Source organism: Aulonocara stuartgranti (assembly GCF_965226115.1).
Source record: "Aulonocara stuartgranti genome assembly, chromosome: 2".
Lineage (NCBI taxonomy): Eukaryota > Metazoa > Chordata > Actinopteri > Cichliformes > Cichlidae > Aulonocara > Aulonocara stuartgranti.
In genome coordinates, this window is record NC_138940.1 from 28,054,487 (window position 1) to 28,081,206 (window position 26,720).

Consider the following 26,720-nt stretch of genomic DNA (forward strand, 5'->3'; position numbering starts at 1 on the left):
GCCATAACTGTAGCTCATATGCCATGTTTAAATGGGACATTGTGTATGTCTGAAGCAACAATAAAGAATATAACATATTCTTTATTGTTATATAACATATGTGAGCCAAAAAATGGTCTCACTGTGGGGTTGAAAAGCTAGAGAAAGGGCTTACCTGTTCATGAAAGGGCTTCAATATTATGTTATATACAGTTCACATATACAGCAGTAATTTTAGCAATTCAATATAAGCTGCCAGAAGAGCTCCAAAACATCAGCACAAACACGGCACTCCGGGAGCTTCATGGCGTGGATTTCCGTGGCCAAGCAGCTGCAGATGCAACGTGAAAGTGCCACAGTACTTTAGTTCATACAGCGCTTTTTTAGGTAGGGTTTTTCAAATGTTTTGGCCATTTCAGTGTTTTGGTTCTTCGATAAATCAACACTGACTACATAATGTCGACATCAGACCTTTTTGTAATTTTTCTCCAACAAAATAATCTGATTAGATGCCTTATGTTAGTGTGCCGTAACTATCGATTTACTGCGATCTCACAGCCTCTACCACAGCACACTTATAAAATGGTTTTAGTACTACTCTTGCATGTAAATAACTTAAATCCCAGGATTTTATTTTTCACTCTTAAACTAATGTGCAGCTAAACACTGCATTGCTGAGTAATGCAACTGTAGTGCTGCATTAATAAATGGCTTAAGAACTCAGTGACAAAAACAACACAAGAAATGGTAACAGAAGGAGCAGATATTTTTCTTGTTTCCAAACATTTTATTTAAAAAAAAAAAAAAGCAGAACTCCAACAGAGCCTTTGGTGCACTTTATAACCTTTTATTTTCCTCTGCAAAGCAATGTCACAGACAGAGTTATATAAAAACCGTCACAAGCGCCCATTTAAAACTTGTGGATAAACATCCTCTGGTAGTATTCTTCACTTTTTCTACTAAACTGTGCCTGCACTGCCTTGTCCAAACACAACTAAAACAGAAACTTAAGCAGAGCTGAACACCCACACCCTGTCCTAATGACTCATAACAGACTCTAAAATAACAGCTTAAACTAAATACAATTATAGTAAAAGCAATAATTTTGCGTTGTATACCAGACTAGAATGAGTTTGGTGGGCTGGTGAGTTGTTTGACATGTCAGTAACCAAGGCCAAAGAAGTATCAAGAAGAGTCCTTTGCTGTTGACTGGTTATAGTTTGACACTTCAATAAGATTTTGGTCAGGATCTCTAAAGTACAGTGAGATGATGGTCCCCACAGCCCCCGTCCTCTCCACGGGACCCTCTTCAATCTTGACTCCACAAGCCTGCAAGAGGAGAAAAGGACACAGACCATTTTAACAAGCCCTGATTTTTTTCCTAACTTCCTTTCCTCAAAATGGTTACATAATGTGACCTGTAAAATCAAAACCACTTAAGGAATTGTGTGAACTACCTTAAGATGAGCAGCTACTTCAGCTAGAGGGGTTTTGGTTATGAGGCACAAGTCTGCAGAGCCGGAGGTTGGATGCTTAGCTTTTGGTTCAAACTCCTGCCCCCGCTGGTGAAGGTTAAACTTCTGCTGCCCAAAGCTCAGAGCCTTGCGGTTTCCCTTGAAAATGCAGATAAGATGTGAGTGGGTGTACAGAAGACTCCAGGCTCAAGACTCACAATCAAAGCATGCCACCTAGTGGACATTTTTTTTAAAAACCATGGCAGTTCACTTTTTCTACTGCAATGCAATTATTTGTCATTATAATAAACAAGCGTATTTAATAGAAACATGCCCAACAGCATTAATAATAAAAGCAATGGGTTTTTACTGTGCATACCTTAAAAGTGACCACCTCCATGCCAAGAACTGAGCTGTAAAAACTGATGGTATCTGGCACACTTTTCACTGTAAGCACCAAATGATCCAGATGGCTCACTTCAACGGGACAGCTTCTTTTGTATTTGACAGTTCCTAGTGTTTGAAAGCTGGTAACCTACAAGAGAAAAGAGAACAAACTTTGATTTAGGAGTTGACTTTGTCGCCATGAATAGAAGTGGCTGTAGTTGAGCTGAGTGCGAACAGCGACGCTCCGTGGTGAGTATGTGCTTCAGCCCGTAGACGTGTGAGAGGTGAAAGGAAGCACTGGTTTTAAAAATATCGATTTAGCTCTCGTAGCTTGTTAGCCCATATCCTTAGCTCGTCAATATAAACTCGAGCCACTTACACCATTAACCAACTTCACAATTCGGTCCCGTCGCTTCCCTAAAAACGGAAGTCTAAACTGTTTTTACGTCTAAACATCTGCAGCCTGCCAAAGTTTACGGGACAATAGTGGTGATAGGTGTGCACTGTTAGCCCTTTAGCCAGATAATAACGCATTTTACCTTCAGACAGCTCTTCTGAAACTGCCATAAACGACCTCCAGCTGCCCGGAGCGCCATCCTGCCGTAATGTGACAGCGGTAGGCTACTTCCTCGTTTTTTCCACTCGTGTCCTGTGAAACATTTACCACAGCACAATGGCCGTACGTTTATATGCTTGTCGAAACATGCAGTTTATACAGAGTGCATGGGCATAAACAAGGACCATTGTTTTTTGTCTGTCGGCTGGGATTCTGAGGGGTAATAACAACACTAATCGTTTGACAGGTACACCTGTGCAGGTACGGCTGCCCTGCCGTAAAGTGTAATCATGCGTTTAATGTAAATAATAGTCTGAGTTTTGTTATTGAGGTCATATTGATGTACTGCTTTCCTCTATTTAAATAAGGACAGTGCTCAGGGTAAACTACTAAGTACACTAAGCCCATCATTTAATGCACACATTACAATGCTCACACTATTCCACCTTTGTAACATATGCAGTATTGAATTTCAAACAAAGGGGTCAGTTTTTTGGTTTGTGATATAGAGCCTGCTGACAGGCAGGCTCATGATCCATCTACTTGTTCTGATCACAGGGTAGTTTAAGGATCTGCTCAGAGGCCCGTTAATAAATGACTGGCAAAGTACAAATAAAGTGCACTTTCTGGCCATTTCATTATGTACACCTGTTCAAGTGCTTGTTAATGCAAATATCTAATCAGGCAATCACATGGCAGCTTTGCAGTGCAGTTAGGCGTATGGATATGGTCAAGATCACATGCTGAAGTTCAAGCCAAGCATCATAATCAGGAAGAAAGGTGTATAAGTGACTTGGAAAGTTGCATTGCTCTTTGTACCAGATGGGCTGATCTGAGTGTTTCTGATAATGGTCTGAAAAAGAGAAAATGTCCAGTGAGTCACAGTTTTCTGGGTGAAAAATACATAGTTAATGTCAGAGGTCAGAGGAGAATGGCTAGGCTGCTTTAGACTGATAAAGCCAATAGGAAGAGGATGAGGAAACTGAGGCTATAAGTCACACAACCTCACCAAAATTGGACAATAGATTTCAAAAATGTTGCCTGGTCTGATAAGTCTCGATTTCTCCTACGATAGTCAAATAGTAGGATGAGAATATGGCATAAATGCCATCAAAGCATGAATCAACAGTTTAACTGCCTCACATCAACAGTTCAGGCTGCTGCTGGTGCTGTAATAGTGTGGGAAATATTTTCTTAACACACTTAGAACCCCTAAGTGCCAACTGAACGTTGTTTCACTTGACCGTGTCCGTCCCTTTATGACCATGATGTACCAATCTTCAGAGGACTGCTTCCAACAGGGTAAGTACCGTGTCACAAAGCTCAGATCATCATAAACTGTTCGCTTTACTCAGATGGCATCCGCAGTCACTAGATCATAATCCAACCGAGCATTTTTTTGGATGAGGTGGAATGGGAGATTTGCATCATGGATGTGCAGCAGCTGAGTCTCACTGTCATGTCAATGACGATGCCAAAATCTCTTGAGAGATGTTTCTAGCACCTTATTGAATCTGTGCCATGAAGATGTAAGGCAGTTCTGGAGTCAAATTGGGGTGGGGGTCCATCAAGGTGTAACTAGTGAAGTGGCCAGTGACTACAGCTGTGGACGTGTTCATTTGATCAGACAGCCCAGTAAGTGTAGAGAATGCATACTGGCAAAGCATTTCATAGCATAACAACTTGTTTAATTCAGCGGTTAGTTTTCATTTAACACCCAGTTAACATACTGCACTGGATGGATCACAGAACAAGGCCAAAACTAAAGCATGGCCTATGAGGGAACATACATTGTTTACATGTTAATGGTATTCAACATCATCTTGCATTCAAACCTTTATGCTCCACACAGGGAAGTAATAGTTGTGGCTAAGACATCAAACAAAATAAGAAATGTGACAGGATGGCTTTAAGTGTTGCTTTTTTTTTTCTCCTTTAGCCAGTGTCCCTGTTCATCAACAGTGCTATTAAAACCTACAGAACTTCTAAATAAAATAAATTCAACACATAATGGGTAATAAGTCTTCATTTCCTTACTTTTACAATTGCATGTATTGCACACAGATATGGAGCATTTGCTCGTGAGGCAGGAGGGCACAGTGGTCAAGAAACTTGACTTTCCTATGAAGCAAAACCCAATGAACAATAATGGAGACTTTCCCACCCCAGACTTGGTATATATCAAACCTTTGGGGTAATAACTTAAGCTGCAACTTAAACATGAAGGTGGACTGACAGGTAAAGAGATCTGTTGTGGCTTGAGCTGAGGAAGCAAGTCTGGATTGCCATTTTATTCAATCTGTGATTATTTCACTCTGCCAAGACCACAATTTATTTCATATTTAATTAATCCAATTGTTAGTAGAAAAAAAAAAGAATCGAGAAGAACAATAACACACAAAAGGATCACAACTGTGACATCATTTAGTATTAAAAGTAAATGTCCTTTTGCATCTGTGTCATGCCTGCTAATATTTTAGAGGTGGGGAACTCACAACTTGATACTGACAAAGCCTCCATTACCCATAATGAAAAAGCTTTCATTTTCTCATACGATTACATCTGGCATTACAATAATCAAGAAAGTAACAATACAATATTAATCCAAAACAGACTTTAACTTTTGGAGAAAAAAAAAAAAACAAAAAACAAAAAAACAAACAAACAAAAAAACAAAAACCTAAAAAGTTCAACATTCTGGGTTTTTTTTCCCTCTGCGAGTTTATGGTATATCCCGCTCAAAACCAAACAAAGAAGAAAAAAAAAAGTGTTTTATTTAGGGTGAACAAGAATGGAGAGCACAAGTCACACTGTAAATTGCAAAACACTTTGTCCTCCATCCTTTGGACATCACAATCTGTAAATAATTCTGCTGTATACATTGTTAGCACCTAAACATTTAAAATCAAATTCAGAGAGTAATTGCAGACCATCATGACCCAGATCTTCAAATGAGTTCATTTACAATCCGAAACCAATTCAGTGATACAATGTATGATTCAAAATTATTTTACAAGCTTATTTACAGCTAATACTTTGAACTGGTGTAACTAGCAACTGTACCTATACCCAGCTAATGTTATACAAGGGGCCATTCGGGAGTTGAGAGAACAGATTTGAAGTGCCTGAACTACCTGCAAGTGTGCAGCATTTATAATCAGAGGATTTATTTTTATGAGATATCAGTCTACTTGTGCGCATGGCTTGATGCAACGCAACACTGCACAGCCACTACGGGTTGATAGACAGCATGCATCGCTTGTGCCCCACTTTGGACTGCAATAATAATAAATGTCTAACTAAAAACTAAATATTCTCCATCGTCACTGTAAGGAGCACCCCAAATAAAACCTGTTGTCTGCAATACGATCAAACTCACAAATAGTATGAAGGAAATACATTTCAACAGCAGAAACACGTTTTCTCACAGCCTCTTACAGACTTGGGAGATATTGGATTACTTCGGCTGAGACAAAAGGCCTTCAGTCTGTCAAAGCGTTACACCACACTCTCTCTGTTGGCTGACACTAGGACAGCCCTGCGGCAAATGGGGCATGTGGAGTTTTCGGAGAGCCAGCGGTCTATGCAGTGCACATGGTACTCGTGAGAGCAGGGAAGCTTACGTAGCTTGTTCCCTTCTGCATACTCTGTTATGCACACACTGCAAGTCTTCAAGGCATCACTCTCTCCAAAGTTGCGCATGGAGAGGTTGTCAATCTGTTCTTTGGTCAGCCCCTGGGGCTGGTCTTCATCATCATCATTTAGTAGGAAGAAGTGAGCAAGTCGCAGGAAGGGCAGGGAGCTGGGCTCCTCCAGGCCGATAGGTGGTCTTGGTCGAGCCCTGCCACCAGTGGGAGGCGGACCAGTGGCAAGGCCTTCATCCATATCAGTTTCAACCGTCCTTCCTCTGCCTCCAGCAGCAACCGGTTGCTCGTCAACATCAGCAGCAGGAGCATCGGCAGGTGTAGCATCTGGATTATGGAGGGCTTCTATTTCTGCAGGAGCACTGGCTCCACGGTTTGAATCTGAAGAGTCAGAGTCAGAGTCCATGAGGTAGCCAAGCTCACCAAACCCAGTCATGATCTGCCGTATCATAGACTGGAGAGCCATTGAAGTTGCCTCTCCCAAACCTGCATCGGAGATTCTTCGGATGGGGATGCGAATAGTGCTGACGTAGGTCCTCACACCAGCACGCTCAGAGCGCGAGAAAGTCCTACGAAATCCACCACGTTCACTCTCATACATAAATGTGTTGTTTGAGTTCTGGGAGCGCGAGCGAGTACGACTGGCAATGCTGTCTCTTTGCCGATATTCACCTGGACGCACACGGCGCACCTGAAGGTCAAGCATAATAGTAGGGGGGCGACGCCCTGCTGCGCCCCCTTCGCCCCCAGAGGCTTCTACCTCCTGAGAGGCAACATTGTGGGCCTCTGGAATGGATTCTGCAACTGCCCTAGACTGCTGAGCATCTCCATCAGTGTGGCTTGGTCTTGAAAGAACATGCTGTCGAGTCCGTGAGCTACCCTCCACTTGAGGTACAGGGGGAGCACTGCTGGAAGAACTGGCACTTTGAGAGATGTAAGAATGCCGTGGATTAGGAAGTCCATCAAGTTGATCCAAGTTGAGAGGGGAGCGGCTCCTGGCTAAACGGGCCCGAGTCCTGCGTGGTTCTGGACTTCGGCTGCGGGGTCTCCTTTGCCCTCTGCGTGGAGAAGGACAGAGTGGTGGCTGCACTGGCAGGGGAGAAGGTGAGGTGGGAGATTCACTTACAAGCTCTTGTGAAACAACCTCTTCTAGTTCAGGCTCTGGTTCCACTATGACCGCCAACTCATCTACAACTGGTTCTTCTACCACTTCTGTCTCCATGGGAACTGGTGGTTCAGCATTTGCCACTATTTCTTGACCCTCTGGAGCTTGTTCTGGAGACTGTTCTGGCAATTCTTCTGGAGGTTGCTCTGACCTATCTTCTGGCGATTGCTCTGACGATTCTTCTGGCGATTGCGATTCTTCTGGAGGTTGCTCTGATGATTCTTCTGGAGGTTGCTCTGATGATTCTTCTGGAGGTTGCTCTGATGATTCCTGCTCTCCCTCAATAGCTGCCTGTTGCTCAGCCAGATTGCGGTTCACACTGATTTCTAGACTGAAGCGAAAATCGCCACTGTTCGGGTTGGTCTGGCTCACAGCCCGCCATGACTGATTCCCACGATGACCGGTTCTAGTTGTGTTGCCTGTGCGCCTCACAGTGTTCAGCCAGTCAAGCAGACTATCACCACTGGCAGGATCCTCTGAGCTTTCCGGTTGTTCTGAAAATGAGCAGAATTAGCAAGTGAGAAATCATATTCTGACATAAAAGCAGTCAAAGAATGAGGAAAAAACAAAACAATATATAGAGAAATATCAAACGTACCAACTGGATCTTCTACACTTTCAGTACCAGCGGTGTTATTCTGTTGCTCAGGACCATCTTTGATTTGCTGTAGTCTATTGAATAACTCATCTTGTGTTACCTCGCCTGGAAGAAACATCACAAAATAACATTCTGTTATTAACAAAGAAAAAATAAATAAATCATCAGCAGTCCATCTACTCTTTAAGGGTTAAGTTCGCTTCCTCTTCTCAAGCAGCTGGTAGAAAGTGCCAACTTAACTCCCTACAATAAAAACAAATATTGGATTTAATGCAAGGAAAGAGGGGAAGCTGACAGAAGAACAAGCTACATAGAACTACATATCTTTCAGCTAGCAACCTAAAATAAATACATTAAAAATATATTATTAATAATAATCAGTACATATATTTTGATTGTTCATTTTTCCTTTGATCACAGCAACAGGACAATTGACTATGTGCACGTTAGCATATGCTACTTGTGGGGAGCTTTGTTTCCGGTGTCCTATTCGCACCTTGTTTACCGGCCAAAACAAGTTAAGCAAATGAACAAATCAAGCGGCCAGCAGCAACCATCCTTCCGGTTGTTGCTGGAGGCAGAGGAAGGACGGTTGAAACTGATATGGATGAAGGCCTTGCCACTGGTCCGCCTCCCACTGGTGGCAGGGCTCGACCAAGACCACCTATCGGCCTGGAGGAGCCCAGCTCCCTGCCCTTCCTGCGACTTGCTCACTTCTTCCTACTAAATGATGATGATGAAGACCAGCCCCAGGGGCTGACCAAAGAAGAGACTCACATTTCTATAGATGTCTTGGGCATTTACCCAATATATCTGTAAATGATGTTCATCGACTTGTCGATATTTTTTCCCTGCGCCTCAGAGCAAAAGAGAAAAGGGATTCAAATGTTATATTTCTCAGCTGTCCCTCGTTTATCGCGGGTGTTATGTTCTAAAAATAACCAGCGATGGGTGAAATCAAGCAGCAAGTTTTATTTTTTGACGGTGGACATCCAGTACTGCACTTCAGAGTCACACTGCTAGCGATCGATGCAGCGATTCTGTACTGTACAGGAGAGACGTCACGGAGGAGATCGTCTGCAGCGATCAGGACGCAATGCGACGTAAAAAAATAAGCATGCAAACTTCCATCCATCCATTCGCTTCCGCTTATCCTTTTCAGGGTCGCGGGGGGCTGGAGCCTATCCCACCTGTCATAGGGTGAGAGGCGGGGTACACCCTGGACAGGTCGCCAGTCTGTCGCAGGGCCAACACACAGGGACAGACAACCATTCGCACTCTCATTCACTCGCACATTCACACCTAGTGGCAATTTGGATTATCCAATTAACCTATCCCCACAAGCTGCATGTCTTTGGACGGTGGGAGGAAGCCGGAGTACCAGAGGGAACCCACGCCATGACTGCAAACTTGCACTAAAAAATCCACGAAACAGCAAGGTGAAAGGTGAACCGCGTTACATCGAGGGAGCACTGTAATTTTGAAGGTAAGTTACAACATACCCTTCGTAAATACTAATGTATAGAAACCCTTACCAGCAATCATTCATTTTTTGTGTGGCTTTTTTTCAGTTTGTTAACATGCTGTCTAGGTGTGTACTTGACTAGCTGATATCAACATAACGGGGAAACATCTGGTTTGACTATTCTTCACCTGTAGTTTGAATGCTGAATATTTGCCTGTTTAAATCATAAGACCAGTCACTATACAGAGATGTGCTTCTGAATGTGGACGATGTGTCTTCTGATTTTGTAATGCAGTTCTGCTTGTGTTGAGTGGTGTAAACAACTGATCATCGAAACTCCTTACACGTCAAAGTTGATCATTAGATTTTTTATGACACAACAGTGGTGAGTGTTCCCACCTTCTGCTCTTTGTAATTTAACGCGATCTTTCCGTTTTTGAGTTTTGGACATGATTTTGGAGAATATTTTCGCAGTAGCGATTGACCGCAAAGTAAAGCAACCGGAAATGTACAACCCCACATCCGGTCTCAAACCAGGAAGTTAGCATTTTCTCGTGCACAGGGTCAACCTCTAGACTTACCAGGGCACGACACTCTCCAGTCATAGCCCTCTCCTTGTAGGGTGCTCCACTACACGCTCCAAACTTACTTTCCCACTCCCACTCTCCTGGGACAGAAATGGATTGGATGTCTTCAATAGTCCATAGGAGGTGAAATTTCAAGGATAGCGGCAAATCCAAAACTAGCCATAGGTACTTAAGCTTAACATTTACTTTAACTTCTACTGACAAGCAGGAGCTATGTAAAGATGGGAGGACAGAGATTAGACCAACAGGTCATAAATTTTTATATCAATAAAACTGGCAGAAGACAGCTAAAATAAGATGAACCAAAAGAGGGGCTTTCGAAAAGGACCATCTTTTTCTCTCATGACAAAGTAGGAGAAAATTACTCAGTGACAGGACAACTGAAAATAGAAACTACATATGATATGTATGATGCGGAAAACCATATTGACATCAGCATATAGTTTAGTGCAGGAAATTCCATTACATCAGATTTTATTTTCAAACCATAATTTGGGGCATCAGACTATTTCACATAGTTTGGTAAAGGCAATAAAATATAACTAGAAAGTTGTACACTTTAAACTGTGTGGTTGATGAATAGCGTTTTATAAGAAATGCCTGTTGACAGTTCGTGTTTTAGTTAACTAATGCTGGGCTTACACTGTGCGATTTTTGGCCGATTTTTGAGTCGTGCGATCGGCCCGATTTTGGCCTTCATCGTGCGTTGTGCATCGTGTAGTATACGTGGGGTAACGAGAAGCAATTAACCCCTCACGACCAGCTCCTGATCATTAATCGCTTGGTCGTGAGGATTTCAAACAGGTTTGAAATCCTCGCGACCGTCGTGAGGGTGTCAAAGCAGCTTCTCACACTGCACACGCGCAAACACAAATGTCAGCGAAAAAGACTGCGCAGCACGGCAGTGCAGCGTGTGATCTGGACACAAGCGATGGAGACACAACTTGTAGAACTATGGCAAGCTCATCCGAGCCTTTTCGATGTGGCCTCACAAAATTATCACAACCACAACCGTGAAAATAGTTGGATCTACATTGCTGCTCAATCACAGCTGCCTGATCAGTGTTTTTCATTAGCAATTTAGCAAAGTTGATGGTGGTGGTGTGCGTGTCTGTGTGAGTGAAAGAGAGAGGGAGAGCGAGCGACAGAATTTCTGTTATAACCTTCGTTTTTATGAACGCACAGTTTGAGCACTCAGGTCGCATCAGAGCATCGGGCCGTATAGTGTGAGCCCCTGCATCGTGACCTACGAACTTCTAACCCCTGCGAGTCAATCGTGCAGTTTGAGCAGAAGCTGAATAACGCGACTAAAAAAATAAAAAAAATAAAAAAATAAAAAAAATAGCATTAGAGGTAAAGCTACTATTAAAAAAACCAAAAAAAAAAACCCCCCCAAAACAAAACACATTCCAACTACAATTACTACAAAAGATTGTTCAAAGATAAACTAACTCTACTTTCCACAAACGGCCAAGAGATTTATCCACCAAGAAATCTGGGTTTGAAAACAAAAAACAAAAAGAAAGCCTGTATGTGAAAAATACTGCACTGTGAGTGTGATCTTCAATGCTTACTGCTCAATCAAGGTGCCTTGTGTGTGAAATTATTTAACTTTCTTCATATCAATAGCATATTCCTACCTTCCTCCCAGTTAAACAGCTGAAAACTTTTAAAGAGAGGTGCGAGTTCAGCAGAGAACATAGAAAGGGAGCGCAGAAAAGAAAAAGTACTCTTTACTTGTGTAAATCATTAATACTTTAATTGGGAGGTTTTAACAAGACTAAAGAATAGACAGGTTAAAGATTTACTACCTGGAGTGCCCAAAAGGTTGTTGTCTCTCATGAGACGGTAGTCTTCATCACTGAGATTGTTGACGAACTGGTAAAAGGCCTCCTCCCTGTCCAGGCGGTCCAGCTGCCTCCTGCGCTGTGACTCTGGCAGTTCACTGCCATTCTGTTCCACGCTGTCAGACCCCTCCATTGGTTCAGAAGGGAGGGCGGACTAGAGATGATCCAATATTCAGCAAGATCCAGTTGCTTCAGAAAAAAGTAAACAAAGGATTAGGTGCTGATCTAAAAGACATGAGCATGCCCTCCTGCAACTGGGATTCATTACCAACCACTCATGAAATGTATTATTTGATACATCAAGTATTTTCACAAAGTATAGCAGTTATTGTAGTGATGACAGTTAAGAAGAGAGGCAACTGGGCATCAAAATTAGGCATAACCAGGCACCACGCAGCATCAAATAAGAATAACGACACATTAGCAAATGTTAGCACCGGTAACGTCTTCAAAGCATAACATTGAGCCACACTTGTAAGTTGAGCCCATATCGAAACGCAAAATACGATTTCCTCGAAAATGTCACATGTATTTTAAAGTCGTATAAATAACTCAAATAATATAATGATCTATGTGGCTGTAAGTCGTACGATGAAGCCATATGTTGCTCAAAGTCAAAGTCGAGATAAAAACAAAATGGCATCATCTAGCTTAGCTTACGCTGGCTAGCGACCAATTAGCATGCTACATAGGTGCTAACGCCGGCTACTTCCATCATTTTCAGCCATAAAAGAGGTCCCATCGTGTGTCTAATGACCTGTAAATCAAACAACAAGAAACTCACTGTGTAGTGACTGCAACATCATCCAAACAAGATCATTCAATGACAAAGCAATCCCGGTTATGCTGCGCTAACACTAGTTAGCTTCCACGTCAACTAGCCGAGTTAGAAGCGTTACAAACGTCTTACTCAACATTAGCTTTTAACTTTGTGCTAGTGCTCGCTTTTACATCAGCCCCATGTGAATATATGAGGCAAAACAAAGCTGAAGCTGGAATCGTCTTTTGAACTTGATATTATTCTTGTTTACCGTTACTGGACATTGACTATAAACATCACGGTTTCATTAAAAATGCATTGAACTACCATTAGTATCACCGCAAGCTAACAACGTCAACCAGTGACGTTAATAGCCATAACCTAACCAAAGCGATCCAGCTAAAATTAGCTAGCTAAAGAGAGTAAAGTTAATTAGAACGGATACACCATCTGTCACCAAACCACTAATAATTACCTGCTTGGCGATGTTAACGGCAGCGTTATCGTACAACCCAGCTGCCCTTTTAATATTCGCCCAGAAACGATACACTGTTTAGCTAAGTGCGACTGCCAGATTCCATTTTCTTTCTTGTAGGAAGCCTAAAATGATTTTCCGGAAACGGACGAAACATTTGGGTTTTACCCCGAGTAATTCCTTACAGGCACTGGCAAATGTCTCGCGTTTAGGCGTAGCGATGGAGGTCGGGTGAGACAGGCGCAGCGTTCCTGAGAGACTAAAATCAGGGCGATAAATATTTTTGGATAAAAAAAAAAGACGAACAAGGATGTTTGTTGACAAGGGGGCTCCGCTGGCGAGCTGTAGCGTCGCTGTGCGGTGGCTAATGCAAAATACTAGGTAGAGTTTTGAATTTTTAAATGGCCAGCATAATACAACTGTTTTTTAGGAAAGTTAGAAATTAATACATTAAAACAATGAAGAAAAAAATCTCAGTGTTTTTGCATAAATTCTCAAATGAGATTTAGCTGTTTGGCGGACAAAAGAAATATCTTATTTGAGAATTTACGAAACATTAGTTTCATACAGTATAGTTCGTATTGTTTACATCTTTTACAATTATACGCCCTGTGAATGTTGTACATAAAAACAAGATAGAATGCATTTAATATAATAATAATGTGGGGACTGAATGATGCAAGTTTATAGTTCAAAATTTCAACTGCTTTAACCAAAGACATAAATGCATAAAGTCTTTTGGGATAAATAAAGTATTTTTCATCTCATAGTCTCATCAGCTGAAAGATTTGCTCTACCTACCTTTTGCCAGGAAACTGTCATTTTATCAAACCAGTTAGTTATTATCTTGTAGGGTGACTTCATTATGCCATTACGTTGATGTGGCCTACCATTTAAGACACCACAAAACTACAGTGTCTATAGTTTGATTCTTTGCTTTAAGTAATAGCCATGTCTTCATTTGTTGTGTCTTTGAAGATGTGTTTTGTAATAAATGAAATAAAGCTTTTGTAGAACCACTTCAAATGGCTTCCAACTACAAACAAAAAATGGGTCTAAAAGACAGTCAAAGCATTTAAAGTCCTGAAACAACCCAAGTGAGGAAGTGAGGAAGAAACACCAGAGACTTATATCAGTCCCTGTATATATTTTTAAGGCCAGGAGGGAGCATTATTGCTACAGCATACCAGAAGAAACCCAGTGATGATTGTTTGGTAGTAGTGCTTACAGGTAATTTGTAAACCAGCGTGGGGAAAAATTGCTCACAAACTAACAAGACACAAATTTGTGAAAATTACCTGGAAATACCATCAAGAAAACCCACTGGGCAGCTATTGAAAGCCTCTGAAATGGCTTCAGCTTCATTGTTCTAACACAGAGAATGGATTACCCAGCAGAAGTACTGTGTCATTTTTAATGAACTCCGCACATCAGATTAGCCCGTAAAGCTTTCTACTAAAAGAACTCCCTTTGTTTTACAGCAAATCTGCCAAAATGTATAACAATGTGTTGCGTAATTATTTTGGTTTTTTTGGTTCCCATGATTACACTCAATAAACCTGAACTATGAAAACATGTCAATCCCTTTAAAATGTTGCTTTATAGCTCTATAATTTTCTTTTTTTAAAGATAAAAACAGTTGTCCTAATGACAAAGCTGGCTTATGGCTGTCTATGCAGCATAAGCACATACTGACAAAACAACAAGCATCTCATTTAATAACCACAGGTGTACCTGATCCATTGCATTAGACATTCCATCTTATAATTTGCTCGCTCCCTTATCTGCTACGGGTGACTAAAGAACAAAAACAATGCTAATACCAGCTGACAATTTTGGAGGCATACATCACAGGATCTGTTTATGGTCTCAGACTGTATCTCCAGCTCCAATTAAGCATGCCAGAATGAGTTGCAGTGTGGACCACAGCAGCCCAGCTCAGAGTTATGGATGAGCAGTCACTCTAGCAATGCCTGACCCTGAGTGCTAATTAGATATGACATTAAAATAACATGAGCCAAAGCCAGACTTGTGCAGAAATTAAAACGACTTTCGTCTAAGAATCGTCCAATATAACAACCAGGGAAAGACTAATTGGAATTATTAAGGTTGTTTTTACATTTACACGTTTTGTGGCACGGACAAACTGAATGGAATTGATCAGATTTATCCACATCACTGTTATTTTAGTAGTATCACAGGGAAAGGTGGAATATTTACTTTGAAGAAATGCTACGTGGCCTTTACTCTTGACATCTTCATGTAGTGTCTGCAATATTAGTTTTATTTTCCACAATACTCCACATCATAACCTTTACTAATTGTGTTTTGAATGGAGTGAAGCTCTTTGCAGATATGCTGGTAGAGTGAATATTTGTAAATGTACTCCAGCGTGATAGTAGTTCCTGGTTAAAGCAATGGATGGGTACTATATTCAAATCAGCTTTAAATAAGCTACTAGAGTGAAGCTAAAAGCCAGGAGAGAAGCTATTAGAGATTTGTAAATTTACTCCAATGTGATGTAGTTCCTTTTGAAAGCAATGGGTGAGTAGTAAAAAAACAAACAAAACAAAAGACAGCCCAACTCTCAAAAAAATACCGTTTTAAGTTATACATTTAAATTTTATTTAAATTAAATTAAAAGCTAGTAGAGTGAAGATAATCTAAAGATGCTGTTAGAAGCTAACAGCAGAATCGAGATTTGTACAACTACTACTTTATTACTCTAATGTGATGTAGTTCCTGGTTAAAGCGATGGGTGGGTGGTAAAAAAAACACACACACAACCCAACTGTCTTTAGAAAGCAGCATTCAAAATCTTAATTTCAATTAAAATAAGATTTAAATAACCTACTGGAGTGAAGAGTAGCTAGCAAAGCTAGTAAAACCTAGCAGATAAGCTAGAGAAGCTAACAGAGAATTGCAAATTTACTCCAATATAATGTAGCTCATTTTTAAAAGCAATAAGTGGGTGGTAAAAAACACAACCCAACTCTCTTCAGAAAGCAGCATTCAAAATCTTATTTTAATTTGTATATTTACTCCATAAACATTATTACAAAACTCAGCAAGTTACCAATATTACATTATCACCATACAGGCTTGATCACAAATATTTAAAACCTTTGCAACAGTTACAACAAAACAAAAAAAACAAAATAATACTCAAATAATTTACATGAAAATCTATAAAACAGCAAATTGTTCACAAATTATATTTTTTTCCAAGTTTTCATTTTTTTTCTTTGCTTATTTGTGTTTTGCACAGTAACACAACACTCTCACAACAAGATCATGGTCTTATTACAAAACTCCCAACAAAATGTAAATATTTCTAGTTTTCTGTTGATACTTTCATATTTTGGTTTTTAAAACCAGAAACTTGTCATTGTATATCCTTTCCACTGCCCATAGAGGCGCATAAAAGGTTACTCACACACACGAATACTTCACAGCACTTTCTAAGAAAAATATACACTTACAAAATATGTTACAAATTGGCACACAAAAAATATACAAGATTTTGTAGTGTCAAGAGTTCATTAAGATTCCTTCTGGTAACAACTCTAGACAGTATATATAAAGCTCGGTAATCTTTTAATGAAAAGAGCAAAAGTAATTCCAATCAGTGTCAAAGAATCATGAAGTGAATACATCAAACATAACATTATAATATACATTCATAAAGAGGGTTAGGAACCTAATCTATTTTGCATTTCTTTTTTTTTTTTCATTAACACTGGTGAAATGAAACATACCGAAAAATGAAAATAAAGAAATCGAAACTGAACGGTAAAGAAAAGAAAACAATTGTCAGCTTTCTTAGCACCATTAACATGAGGCAGCTCAACAGTGGCACATTTTAAAAACAAACCGAAAAAAAAGAAAGAAAGAAAATTTATGAACTCAGAGAAGTACATTCAATTTGACAATAGGCAGAAATGAGAGAAGGCAGACTAAATGGGCTTGCAGCCCATGTGGAGCTTCCCATCAGCAGCTTGTCTTGGTCCTAACCCTGATACACTATAGAAAAGAAACAAAGGATCATGGCAGAGAGGAGAGAGAGAAAAAAAAGAGACACAGAAAGATTGATTACGATTCTTGCCGTATGCAAGCAATCAATTAATATAACCTGTGTGTCAGAACAGCCATATCCACTGTGACAAGGCCTGTTTTAAAATCAATCAATCAGTCAATCAGTTTGTCCGTACATCTCCATGCAGTCTCATGTAATTACTGCTAAAAATGATAACATTGTTTAAAAGACAGTGAAACTAATTTCACATATTTCTACACAATATACTAAGTGTTTGATTGGATCTGCATTTCTCCTGAAATTCGTTTAGTGTATAAAATCAAAGCGATTTTATTACTGATTAAGCGTGATTGTATGGTTCATTTTTAAGTGGCTTTCTAGATGTTTATTTCAGAGCTGTGAGGTAGTGAATGAGCCCAAAGTAATTAAAAGCAATGGCCTGTGAATACGCTGGATCAGATAGACGCAATGTATATAATATATATTTCTTTTCAATTTGTGCCTGTATTTAGCCTTAAATTTCTGGTCACAATATTTTCTGCCAGAATTCTGACCCATGAATCAGGACAGTCAATGATGTAAAATGAAGTAGAATGAAAAGAAAGAAACATTATGGACATTATGGGAAATATGAGCTAAATAATCAGACTGAAATACGGCAGCGCCATGAAATAAATTACATGAGAATGTTAAGAAAAGTTACTGTTTAAATTACCATTTTTTTTTCAGGTAAGATAGAAGTAAAAATTCCACATGGAGTGAATGCAAAGACATGCTTTCCTTCATTTACAAGATTACTGTTTCTATTTGTACTGAAAACTGCTTTCACGTTCACATTGACTGCAATAATGTCCATTCGCGACTGATGTGCGCATCAGAATCTCTACTGCCTTAAATTTCCAGTACAAACAGCTTTTCAGTGAGGCACAGCCCCAAATGACAAATCATCTTCTTGCTTACCCTCAGACATCTGCGCTACACTCTTCTTGGTCCAGAGAAAGCTCATTTGAACAGCTCTCTCTCTCTTTTTTTTTCATCTCCTTCCTCTACAGTAGCCTTCAGAGCAGATCTCCCCTTTGCCTCTCTTTTGTTGCTTCTCAGTGCCAGGCGATGTTGAGGTAAATTGAATTTGGCAAACAAAGTGGGGGGAAACGAGGAGAATTCAGAGTCTTTCTGATTTGGTTTAGTGAGTGGTGGTGTACCACTGCCAGCTGTTGGTGCCTTTCATCAGAGAAGAGAGAGAAAAGTCTCAAATAAAGAATTCCTGTAGTTGCAAGTCTCTGTAAGGAGTCTCCAACCCGAGCAGCCAATATCCCAATGGATAGAAAAGAGGAACAGCCAATATTCACACATATATAAGAGGTCATTTACACAGCATTGTTACTTTTGGCACAATGATTTTAAGATTATAATTATCTTTTTTTCTTTTTTTTTCTTTTTTCTTTTTTGCAAATATTGCATGTCCCTGTACAACAACATTGACAAAAATACTCTGAGGGTGGAGCTTTTATGAATTTGCAAGGCGTAAAAATGTTAATTTAGATAACCAGTTCCTCTAAACTCCAGAAGAAGAAAACAAAAACTTGACAAAAGGAAAGGGGTAGCCATTCCAACTTTGAGGGGGGGGAAAAGACAATGTCTGATATGTCATCAATACAAAATGGTCCCATCTCGTGTTTAAGATGTCTCGGGCTTAAATTGGGCTCATTTATTGAAGGTTTCCCTCTTGAAATGAGCCAGGCAGTGTATGACGGACAGCAACAACAGGACATCCATATTCTGCATACAAAAACAGATGAGGAGGAGGGGTGCGTAGATGTCACTCAATGCATTTATGTATATAGCTACATCTTTAGGGAAAAGGGAAATAAATATGTAATTCAGGGAAGCTAGTTCTGCTGAGAAAATACAAAAACAAAGTTCCTCAAAAAGGCGACAGAACTTTTTTCAAGGCTTATTTCTCTTTTTCAGACAAAAATCAAACAAAAAAGGAAAGAAAAAAAAACAACTATAAGAAGAACAAACAAAGCAGAAACAACAAAAGCAAGAAAAATGCAGCCATGGTCGTTTCAAATCTCAATCAAGCTTGACACAATCACTCAATAGGTAGTTTGCAAAGTACAAGAAGTTTCTCATGCAGATATTAATTTCCTCTTCAGGGGGTTAAAAGGAAGTGGGAGTAGTCAGGGGGGAAACGTAGAACTCATGCAGCTCTGGCATAGCGTCAGTGTAGGTATGTTTGGGAGGGAGGGCTGAGCAGGTAGTGGGGGAAAGTGAGAGGGGGAGGGGAGGGGGTACAACAGCAGCTGATAACAAAATATTACCTCAGTTTCTCAAAAGAGGTCATCAGTGCTATGTCCTTATTTGGGTCTCTCTCAGCTCGCTTCCCCTTCAGTGTCTCAATCCGAGGGAACTTTGCACTCGTCTTGTGGCGGTACAGCTTTTTGTGAGCAGGCCCGGGGTTAATAAAGTTGGGTTTATCAAACATGTTACAGCCTAGAGCAAGTTGAGGGAATAAAGAATGAGAGGGGTTGAATTTGGCCTGGTTTTTGCCTCCTTTCCCCCCTGCCTTTCTGCCTCTCCCAGCCCCTGTGAGCACAGCTCCTTTTTTCTTCAGGTCAGCCTCAGTACCTGCCAAGATTTTGAGGGTCTTTAGGTTGAGACTGTTGGCCTCAGAGGGCATGCAGGCCTCCGACATGGGGTTCCACAGTGGCTCAATGGAGGCCATCATGAACCTTTGGACCTCAGCCATGCCAGAGACAATGTTGGACAGAATATTGGAGGGCTCCTCAAATTCTCTCTGGTCATCCCCCACCAGGCTGTTACTCTCCGACCATCCGGTGCCAGGCCAGTCCCCAGTGCTGCTACTGTCAGTCAGGCCTGTGCCACCTGCCTGGTTCTTTGCTGCTTTACCCTCTAACATGGCCTTTATCTTTTTGGTGGAGCGAGAGTTCTGTTTGGGAGTCTTGACCTTCTCTGACTTGGGGGCTCTCGGAGCCCGGACCTTTTTCGGGCACTGTCCTCCTGCTGTTTGTTTGCAGCTGCCTTTCCTTTTTGACTTTATGCTTTTCGCTCCATTCTGTTCATCAAATTCTGTAGCTGCCATCTCTTTTTTATCTAAACCTAAGACATCTTGATTGTTGAAGTTGTGTAGCGGAAACTGGTTGTCCTCCACCGGGTATGCGCTTGCCGTGCGCTCCTGTTGCTGTATGACATCACAGTTCCACTTTACCTCCCTATTGCAGTCCATGCTTATATCATTCACATCCTGGTATTCTCCAACATTTCCTGCCATCTTCATCTCACGCCCAACAACCTGAGGGGACAGATTTGGGGTTTCAGGAGGGGAAAGCTCTGAGAGTGATGAGTGCCTAAACTTGTCAGGGGTGAAGTTAGAGATATCCAGCAGGTCTGAGGACTCCCTGAGTGGGGTAAGGGCATCCACACTCTGCTGAATCACCACTTTAGGACTGCAATGAGCTAAGAAGCTGTCTCGGCCCTCCTCCTCACCCTCTCGCTCACAAGACTTGAGGCTGAGTGAGCTGTAATTGCTGGAGGAGGCTGACAGAGAGCCCACTGAGTCATAGCTGATGAGCCTGCCATTGTCTGTGCACAGGGACCCTCGCTGGTATTGCACCTGGCCCTCCACGCAGGCAGACTGACACACTTGCAGATCTGCCCCGGGCTGCAGCCCAGACTCACTCAGGTAGCTCTTCTCATAAAGCAGCCTGTCAGCCTCAGGACTCAGCTGGCTGTAGTTAGACACTGGCAGACTGTCATTCAGGGGAACAGCAGCTGGGAAGTTGTTGGGTAAGATGGGAGTCTCGGGCGTCTCAGACCCAAAGCTCTGGCTGTGACTTGCACAGAGCTGTGGGTGCCACATCTGGGGGAAGCTGGGGCAGTTCTGAGGAGACTGCTGGAGCTCGGACTCAGAGGGAGGCGAGAGGACGCAGCTCTGAGCGAGCTGCAGAGAAGAAAACTGTTTCTCCTCCAGGGACAGCCCAAGAGAATACTGCTGCCTAGAGGACTGCTGGGGGAAATAAGAGATAGCTGCTCCACCTGAGGAGTCTGTGGCATCTAACAGGGTCTGCAGGTAGCCCCCCGGGATGACAGGGACACCCGTCTCCACCTCCTCTGAGGAGGAGGCAGCTTTGTCAGGAGAGCAGGTGGATGAAACAAAGGGGAATTTCTCCTCAGCGGCTTGAGCGGTGGCGGTATTGTCAGAGAAATGTGGTTTGACTGTAGTTGAGCTAATGCCTGCCTCATCTAACCCAGCAGTGGGGTCCTCAATCTGTGCCGCAGTGACACAGGCATCCGTTTCATTCGTCACACTCCTCCCCTCCTCTCCTTCTGCCTCTTTTATTTTCTTGCTCCTCAGCCTGGCTTCGCTTTTGAATTTCCTTATCCTGACTGTTTTATTTCCTCCCAATCTCCTCCCCTCCCTCTCCTCCCTCTCCTGGGAGCGGCTCTTGGCTGTGACTGTGTGTGTGATGGAGTTTGTGTCTAATGTGACTGGGAGGCCTGTGGCTGCTATTATTCCTCCTACCGTGGGGGTGGCCTCTTCTTTAGTGACACCTCCCTGGCCCCGATCAGAGAGAGGGAAGGACTGTGCTGTTGCTGATTGCTCCACAGTGTGAATCCTCTGAACTTTAAGCCGGTTTGCAATCTTGTATTTCCTTTTGGGATGACTAGAATTAAAAGGGCGATGGTGGCGTCCGTTTAGATGAAAACCGCGTTGTTGTTTATCTCTGGCAGCCAGCTTAAGCTGTTCCTGTCTCTCTCTTTGCTTCTCCTGCCAGAAATGCTTCAGAGGAGCCAGTGTCTCATATTTGCTTACTGTGTCGGCATTTAAGCTCACAGTCGCATCCACAGGGTCCAGCTTGCCCAGTTTCACTGACATGAGTCTCTCTCCTTTAAACCTGTTGATGATGATGTACTTGATGACCACAGGTGGCTCTTTGCGGCAGGATTTCCGGCGTTTTTTGGGGCACCAGTCTACATCCTCCTCTTCTTTCTGACCAGCAGGGGCTTTCTCCTTTTTCTCCGCATTTTTCTCACTCTCAAGCGAGTCGACATCATATAAGTAATCATCGCTGTATCGAACCTTTCTTTTGGAACGCAAGCCATAGTTGAGAGGGTTCGAGGGACTGAGGAATCTCTTTGAGTGGCTCTTTTTAAACTTTCCCTCCTGCAGGGTGTCTGAGGACGAGCCAGTGCAGGAGCTGTCATCACTGAACTCCCCTGACTCCTCTGTGGAATTGAAGTCCATTAGGTAGCTGACTTTGGGAGTGGACATAGGCGAGCCGTGGGAACCATCAAGTGGACTCCTAGCACTGCAGTCCCCGGCTTTTCCTTCCTGTGCTCCCTCCAGGATCAGTTCATCAGTTTTGGGCTGAAGATCCTCCGCGGTTCTCCTCAAGACTGCTGCTCCTTCCTCTTTCTTGGCACAGTTGGCCAGGACACTGGGGAAGAAGTTGAACTGCGTCTCTTCCTGCAGAACATTTGTTTTTTCCCTCATGTTGTCCTGGAAAGACTCATAACGAATCTTGAGCGAACAGACATCACTGCTTAATGTTGAATCGTCGTCTTCATCGTCAAACAGATTGTCGACATCTTCCTCTGAGAAGAGGTTGACCGACAGTTCATTCTTAGAACAAAGGTCCAGCAGTTCCATCTTACTCTCACTGATAAAAGACTCAAAGTAGCCCCAGTCCTGGCTGGCGTTAGCCAGGAGAACTTCTTCTCCACTAACCTTGTCTAGTAACAGTCCTTCATACAAATTCTTAGCTGTTGCATCATCTTCGGGGTCATCGCAGTCCCCTGTTGTTTTGTTTGCATCCCCTCTCTTGCCCTCACCTGGGGCTTTTGGCAGAGGAAAGCTAAGTAGCTGGTCAGAGAGGAGCTGTTCTCCATAGTGACTCACTGCCTCCCCCGCGTGGCTCAGGCACTGAATGCTGATGTTGTTGATGTCAGAGAAGTCCTCTCGGCTCACATCCCCTATCCTTACACTTAGACCAGTCTCCGTGTCAGGGTTGGCGGTGGGGTCGTGGGGTGTGTTCTGGATGGCGTTAGGGTCAGTGGCATCACGTGTTTCAATGAAGCAGCCGAGGCAAGTTCGGTTAGGCTGAAGAAGACACTCCTCCGTCAGGCCAGACACAGTGCCAGGCTCCATCATTGTCGCTGATAGAGGGAGGGCAACGGGTAATGGAAGGGACGTTTTCTGGTTGTCTCCTGTTGGCGCCCAGGAGCTTACAGCTGGGCTAGAGAGTGATGAGGGAGCGGGCGTGTGGTGAAGATGGGGAACCACAGTTGGAGGGTCATTGGAGGAAGGGGCTACTGTTAGGCCCAGAGTGGGCTCAGTCCCAAGGGGCAAGGGGAGGGCTGGCGATGTAGGAGTGGTCCTCTGATGCGCTGGGCAGGCCTGTTGTGAAGTCTCTGCGGCAGGTGGAGGCGAGGACGGAGGGAGAGCAGCATCGACGAGCCCGCACAGACTCAGATTGCTACTCTGCTCACATAGCCCTGCAGGGGGAAAAAAAGAAAAAAGATTTCAGCTCTTTGAAATGTAAGTGTGAAGTTAAATTACATTGTTTTTGTTCTTTTAGTTACTCCGACGTTCTTCTAAGCTGCTCAGACGCAATTAGTGTCAATTAACCCCTTAGAGCTCAAAATGTCATTTCATGATGCCAGCCTTAAACATTAATAATTCAGTTTTGGTTCCAGATTCAATAAAAGGTATTAGCAATGTCAAGTTGGACAATTCCTTACTCATTACTTGCTTGATGTTCACATGTGAAAGCTGAGACTCGGCGAGTAGCAACACAGCCATAAAGAAATCCCACCAAACTCTGAGAGCACTTAAAACAAAAAGAAGATCAAAGATGAAATGGAGTCACCTTTATGTAATGTTAGCATGCTGGCAAAAGTGAAAGATATACAGAGCTGCAAGAATTTTAATTGGCTTATTTGACAGAACAAAACGAGCAATTGTATCACATGCTTGCAGGTGATAATGCAAAGAGCCTGTTGTCGTTCCTGCCCGAGCAGTATATACGAGATCAAATTAATGCAGCCACCTTGCTTTATGTCCCCCACCCTGCAGTGTTTCTGTGCAGACGCAGATCTACTAGCTTTTAAGTAACAAGATACCATTAAATTACACAGACCGACCGAAACAATGACTCAAATAAAAGTAGATTTTGGTGATTTTCCACAGGTCACTTGTGACAATGTCTTAATCAGTTGAAGACATCCATCTGATGAGTAACAATCAAAACTCGCAGGAGTGGCTCGCAGCAGCAGGCAGATCGCTGTGTTTGCTCTGCATAATTAGATGACAGCAGCGGAGGCAGGTATGTACACATGGGACACGACAGGCCCATATGTTGGAGACTGTATAACCAATACCATCCACACCTGCCTCCCTCTATAATCCCAAGCTGCTGCCTTCCAGATATTCTTTAAAACGATGCCAGGGAGAGAAAAAAATAAATAAAATTGAAAACCCTAGCACAGCAATTAATGTGTTCACAGAGGTTAACTAGCAACAACCCCCATTTTAGAATGGATGCGCCTAATCATTATTGAGGTAGTGATAAATGCTTGAGGGGAAGACTGCTTAGCAAACCGTATTCAGCGTTGCTGTATTGGCGGTGAGTAAATCTTTGAATATGGATATGATTTGAGAGTGATTTAATGAGGTAATGAAATTTCTGAGAGCTGGTCTCTATGGGTCTGCGGCCTGCAGACACACCGGAGCAGCCACAGTGCTTACTAAAAGCATGCGACTACGGTACTGTCACTCTTAATGAAGAAAGCCTCTAGAGAAATATCCATCCTCTCTTTCCCTCTCATCGTCAGAGAACTGTTATAGCAGCAACTCGTCAGAGGCTGCAGAAGCATCACAGCGAGGCGTTCGCCATCAGGTCCTCTCAGTCTGTGAGCCAAAATGACCTCAGAGCTAAAGCATGGGACTGACACATGTTCTCTGCGGAGAGTCATGACAGATACCCTTTTTCTATATTTAAGATAGAATACTAGCAAATTTACACGGTCGCTTACTATAAAGAGGAGGACTACAAAAGGAAACGCTTTCCATTCGTGAGCACACTTCATCGTGAATTACATGTAAACAGAGCAGATTTCCAGCACGCAGAGACAAGACAAATATAAAGCAGAGATTAGTTATCGCTCGCCCTACAAAGGTGCAAAGCCACCGAAATGAGGAAGTTACAGTGCTCACGTGTAACTTAAGCTGCCACCAAATATCGCCGAAAGATTGGTCAAAATTGCCGTGAAACATTAAACTCATATTGAGAAATGTGTTTCCTCGGGGTTTATAATGGATTAACAATCTATCCTGTCCAATGTGTGTGTGTGTGTGTTGTATGTGCTGAGCGGGGCAGAAAGTGTGTGTGTGTGTGTGTGTATGAGAGGGAGAGTGATAGAGTGTGAGTATTGGCTTGGGGGTATAGTGTTATCGAGAGGCCATCTGTCTCCAGCTGGACCATTAGCTCTTCAGCTGTTCAGAATGTGCCACAGATCAGTCAGTCAGACAGGTATACAAACACACACACACACACACACACACACACACACACACACACTGGGTCTTACAGCGATGACTGTAGCTGACAAATCGAGTTTGACATTTGGGGTCAAAGGCGGGATCGGCAGCTTCCTATTCACTGATATGGTACAACATAATGTTACTACAATATCTGAGCTGGCAAATGTAAACAAGATACACATCCAAAATAGTCGCTGCTGCCAGAATCCAATATTTAGCTTACAGAAAGAGTAGCAAAAAAGAAAAAACAAGCTTTATACACTCTGAGATCCTGCAAGCACGGCTGTACTTTTCTAATGGTGTTATCGGGAGAGAAGCTCTTCGAATAGAAACCGAGGCTGGATGTGACATGGCTCATGCAATCTGGCGTGGACATTCACCACTGAGCATATGGAAGGACCCTGGCTGCTGGCAGGTGGTGGTGATCTTCTGATTCCCAACACTGCCAAGCCCAGCCATGCTAGACAGCCCGATCACTGCCAAACTAGACCAGACCAGACCAGACCAGTTAGCACTCGGAGCTCTCCGAGACACATCTCTTTTTCTAGCCATAACATTCGGGGCTTCGTCCACCTGAGGTAGGCCCAGGCTGCTTTGTGCCAGGCAGCTCTGCACGGTAACAAGCCCATGCCGAGGGACACGGTCATGGACATGAGGGGAGAGACTAGTTGGCGCCTGTGTGTCTATCTATTAGTGTGTCAGATGCCACACGTGCGCATACACGTGTATGCCTTTTTTCTCTTTAATTACATTCCAATTAGAGCTACATTATAAAGCAAAGAAAGCAGAAAAGCCTAAGAATAACAGAAACACCTGTCACTGACATTAAATTAAATTCATGCATTTTCTCCAAAGGAATGGCCAAAGGAACACATTTTTCAGATATCACAATATGACACACAATGCAAATGAAAACAGCTGACATGGCCTTTTCCCCTTTTGCCATGGCTTTTAGAAAGCATTCCTTTTTCCATCCCCCTTTTCATCCCTTCTTCCACCCGTTTTTCCTTCCAACTTCCTGCTTCTTATCCCCATTACATGGAGGCTTTTACAATCGTAAAATGCAGAGCTAGCCATTCTGCAGCTCAGCCACCCGGGGCGTTCAGTCATCCAGCTGGTAGGCCAGCCACAGAAGCCGCTTGCTCCATCTTCACTATATGACATTTTGTGAATGGTAGTGGGGGTTGTGGTGGGGTGTGTG

At 42.6% G+C, this 26,720-nt stretch overlaps 3 protein-coding genes across 7 annotated transcripts in view; all 3 read right to left on the reverse strand.

Annotated features, from left to right (window-relative positions):
* Positions 1 to 776: 776 nt before the first annotated feature.
* On the reverse strand, positions 777 to 2,716 carry glod5 (glyoxalase domain containing 5). The gene is made up of 4 exons (XM_082507459.1): positions 2,360 to 2,716; positions 1,813 to 1,968; positions 1,437 to 1,592; positions 777 to 1,308 (listed from the first exon to the last, which is right to left on the reverse strand). The coding sequence occupies exons 1-4, from the start codon at positions 2,414 to 2,416 to the stop codon at positions 1,165 to 1,167; spliced, it is 513 nt and encodes a 170-aa protein (XP_082363585.1). The 5' UTR covers positions 2,417 to 2,716; the 3' UTR covers positions 777 to 1,164.
* A 1,326-nt stretch (positions 2,717 to 4,042) lies between these two features.
* rlim (ring finger protein, LIM domain interacting) lies at positions 4,043 to 13,203 on the reverse strand. Of its 2 annotated transcripts, none has more exons than XM_082507444.1 (4): positions 12,918 to 13,203; positions 11,647 to 11,871; positions 7,784 to 7,888; positions 4,043 to 7,679 (listed from the first exon to the last, which is right to left on the reverse strand). In XM_082507444.1, the coding sequence occupies exons 2-4, from the start codon at positions 11,813 to 11,815 to the stop codon at positions 5,875 to 5,877; spliced, it is 2,079 nt and encodes a 692-aa protein (XP_082363570.1). In that variant the 5' UTR covers positions 11,816 to 11,871; positions 12,918 to 13,203; the 3' UTR covers positions 4,043 to 5,874. The 2 variants fall into 2 exon arrangements, with proteins under 2 accessions (XP_082363570.1, XP_082363571.1); XM_082507445.1 differs by lacking the exon at positions 12,918 to 13,203 and adding an exon at positions 12,467 to 12,768.
* A 2,503-nt stretch (positions 13,204 to 15,706) lies between these two features.
* nexmifb (neurite extension and migration factor b) overlaps positions 15,707 to 26,720 on the reverse strand; it is a 53,282-nt gene continuing 42,268 nt past the window's right edge. The window contains exons 3-5 of one of the 4 annotated variants that reach the window (XR_014279215.1): positions 19,278 to 23,472; positions 17,914 to 18,174; positions 15,707 to 16,940 (exon numbers count right to left, since the gene is read on the reverse strand). Coding sequence is in view for 3 of the 4 variants with exons in the window: in XM_082548678.1 (XP_082404804.1) it covers positions 18,492 to 18,732; positions 19,278 to 23,472 (4,436 nt within the window). In the remaining variant the exon portion in view is untranslated. Of the gene's footprint in view, positions 18,175 to 18,391; positions 23,473 to 26,720 lie in introns of those variants that run through there. The other 3 variants (XM_082548679.1, XM_082548678.1, XM_082548680.1) reach the window with 3 other exon arrangements.

Bases quoted from the DNA above. Each gene is read 5' to 3' on its own strand.
- glod5 (XM_082507459.1), bottom strand. From the start codon at position 2,416: ATGGCGCTCCGGGCAGCTGGAGGTCGTTTATGGCAGTTTCAGAAGAGC. The intron at 1,969-2,359 runs GTAAAATGCGTT...TTTCTCTTGTAG, and splicing joins TTCAGAAGAGCTGTCTGAAG to GTTACCAGCTTTCAAACACT. The intron at 1,593-1,812 runs GTATGCACAGTA...TGCATTTTCAAG, and splicing joins TGGAGGTGGTCACTTTTAAG to GGAAACCGCAAGGCTCTGAG.
- rlim (XM_082507444.1), bottom strand. From the start codon at position 11,815: ATGGAGGGGTCTGACAGCGTGGAACAGAATGGCAGTGAACTGCCAGAG. The intron at 7,889-11,646 runs GTAGTAAATCTT...TGTTTCTTCCAG, and splicing joins CAACCTTTTGGGCACTCCAG to GCGAGGTAACACAAGATGAG. The intron at 7,680-7,783 runs GTACGTTTGATA...GCTCATTTTCAG, and splicing joins AAGTGTAGAAGATCCAGTTG to AACAACCGGAAAGCTCAGAG.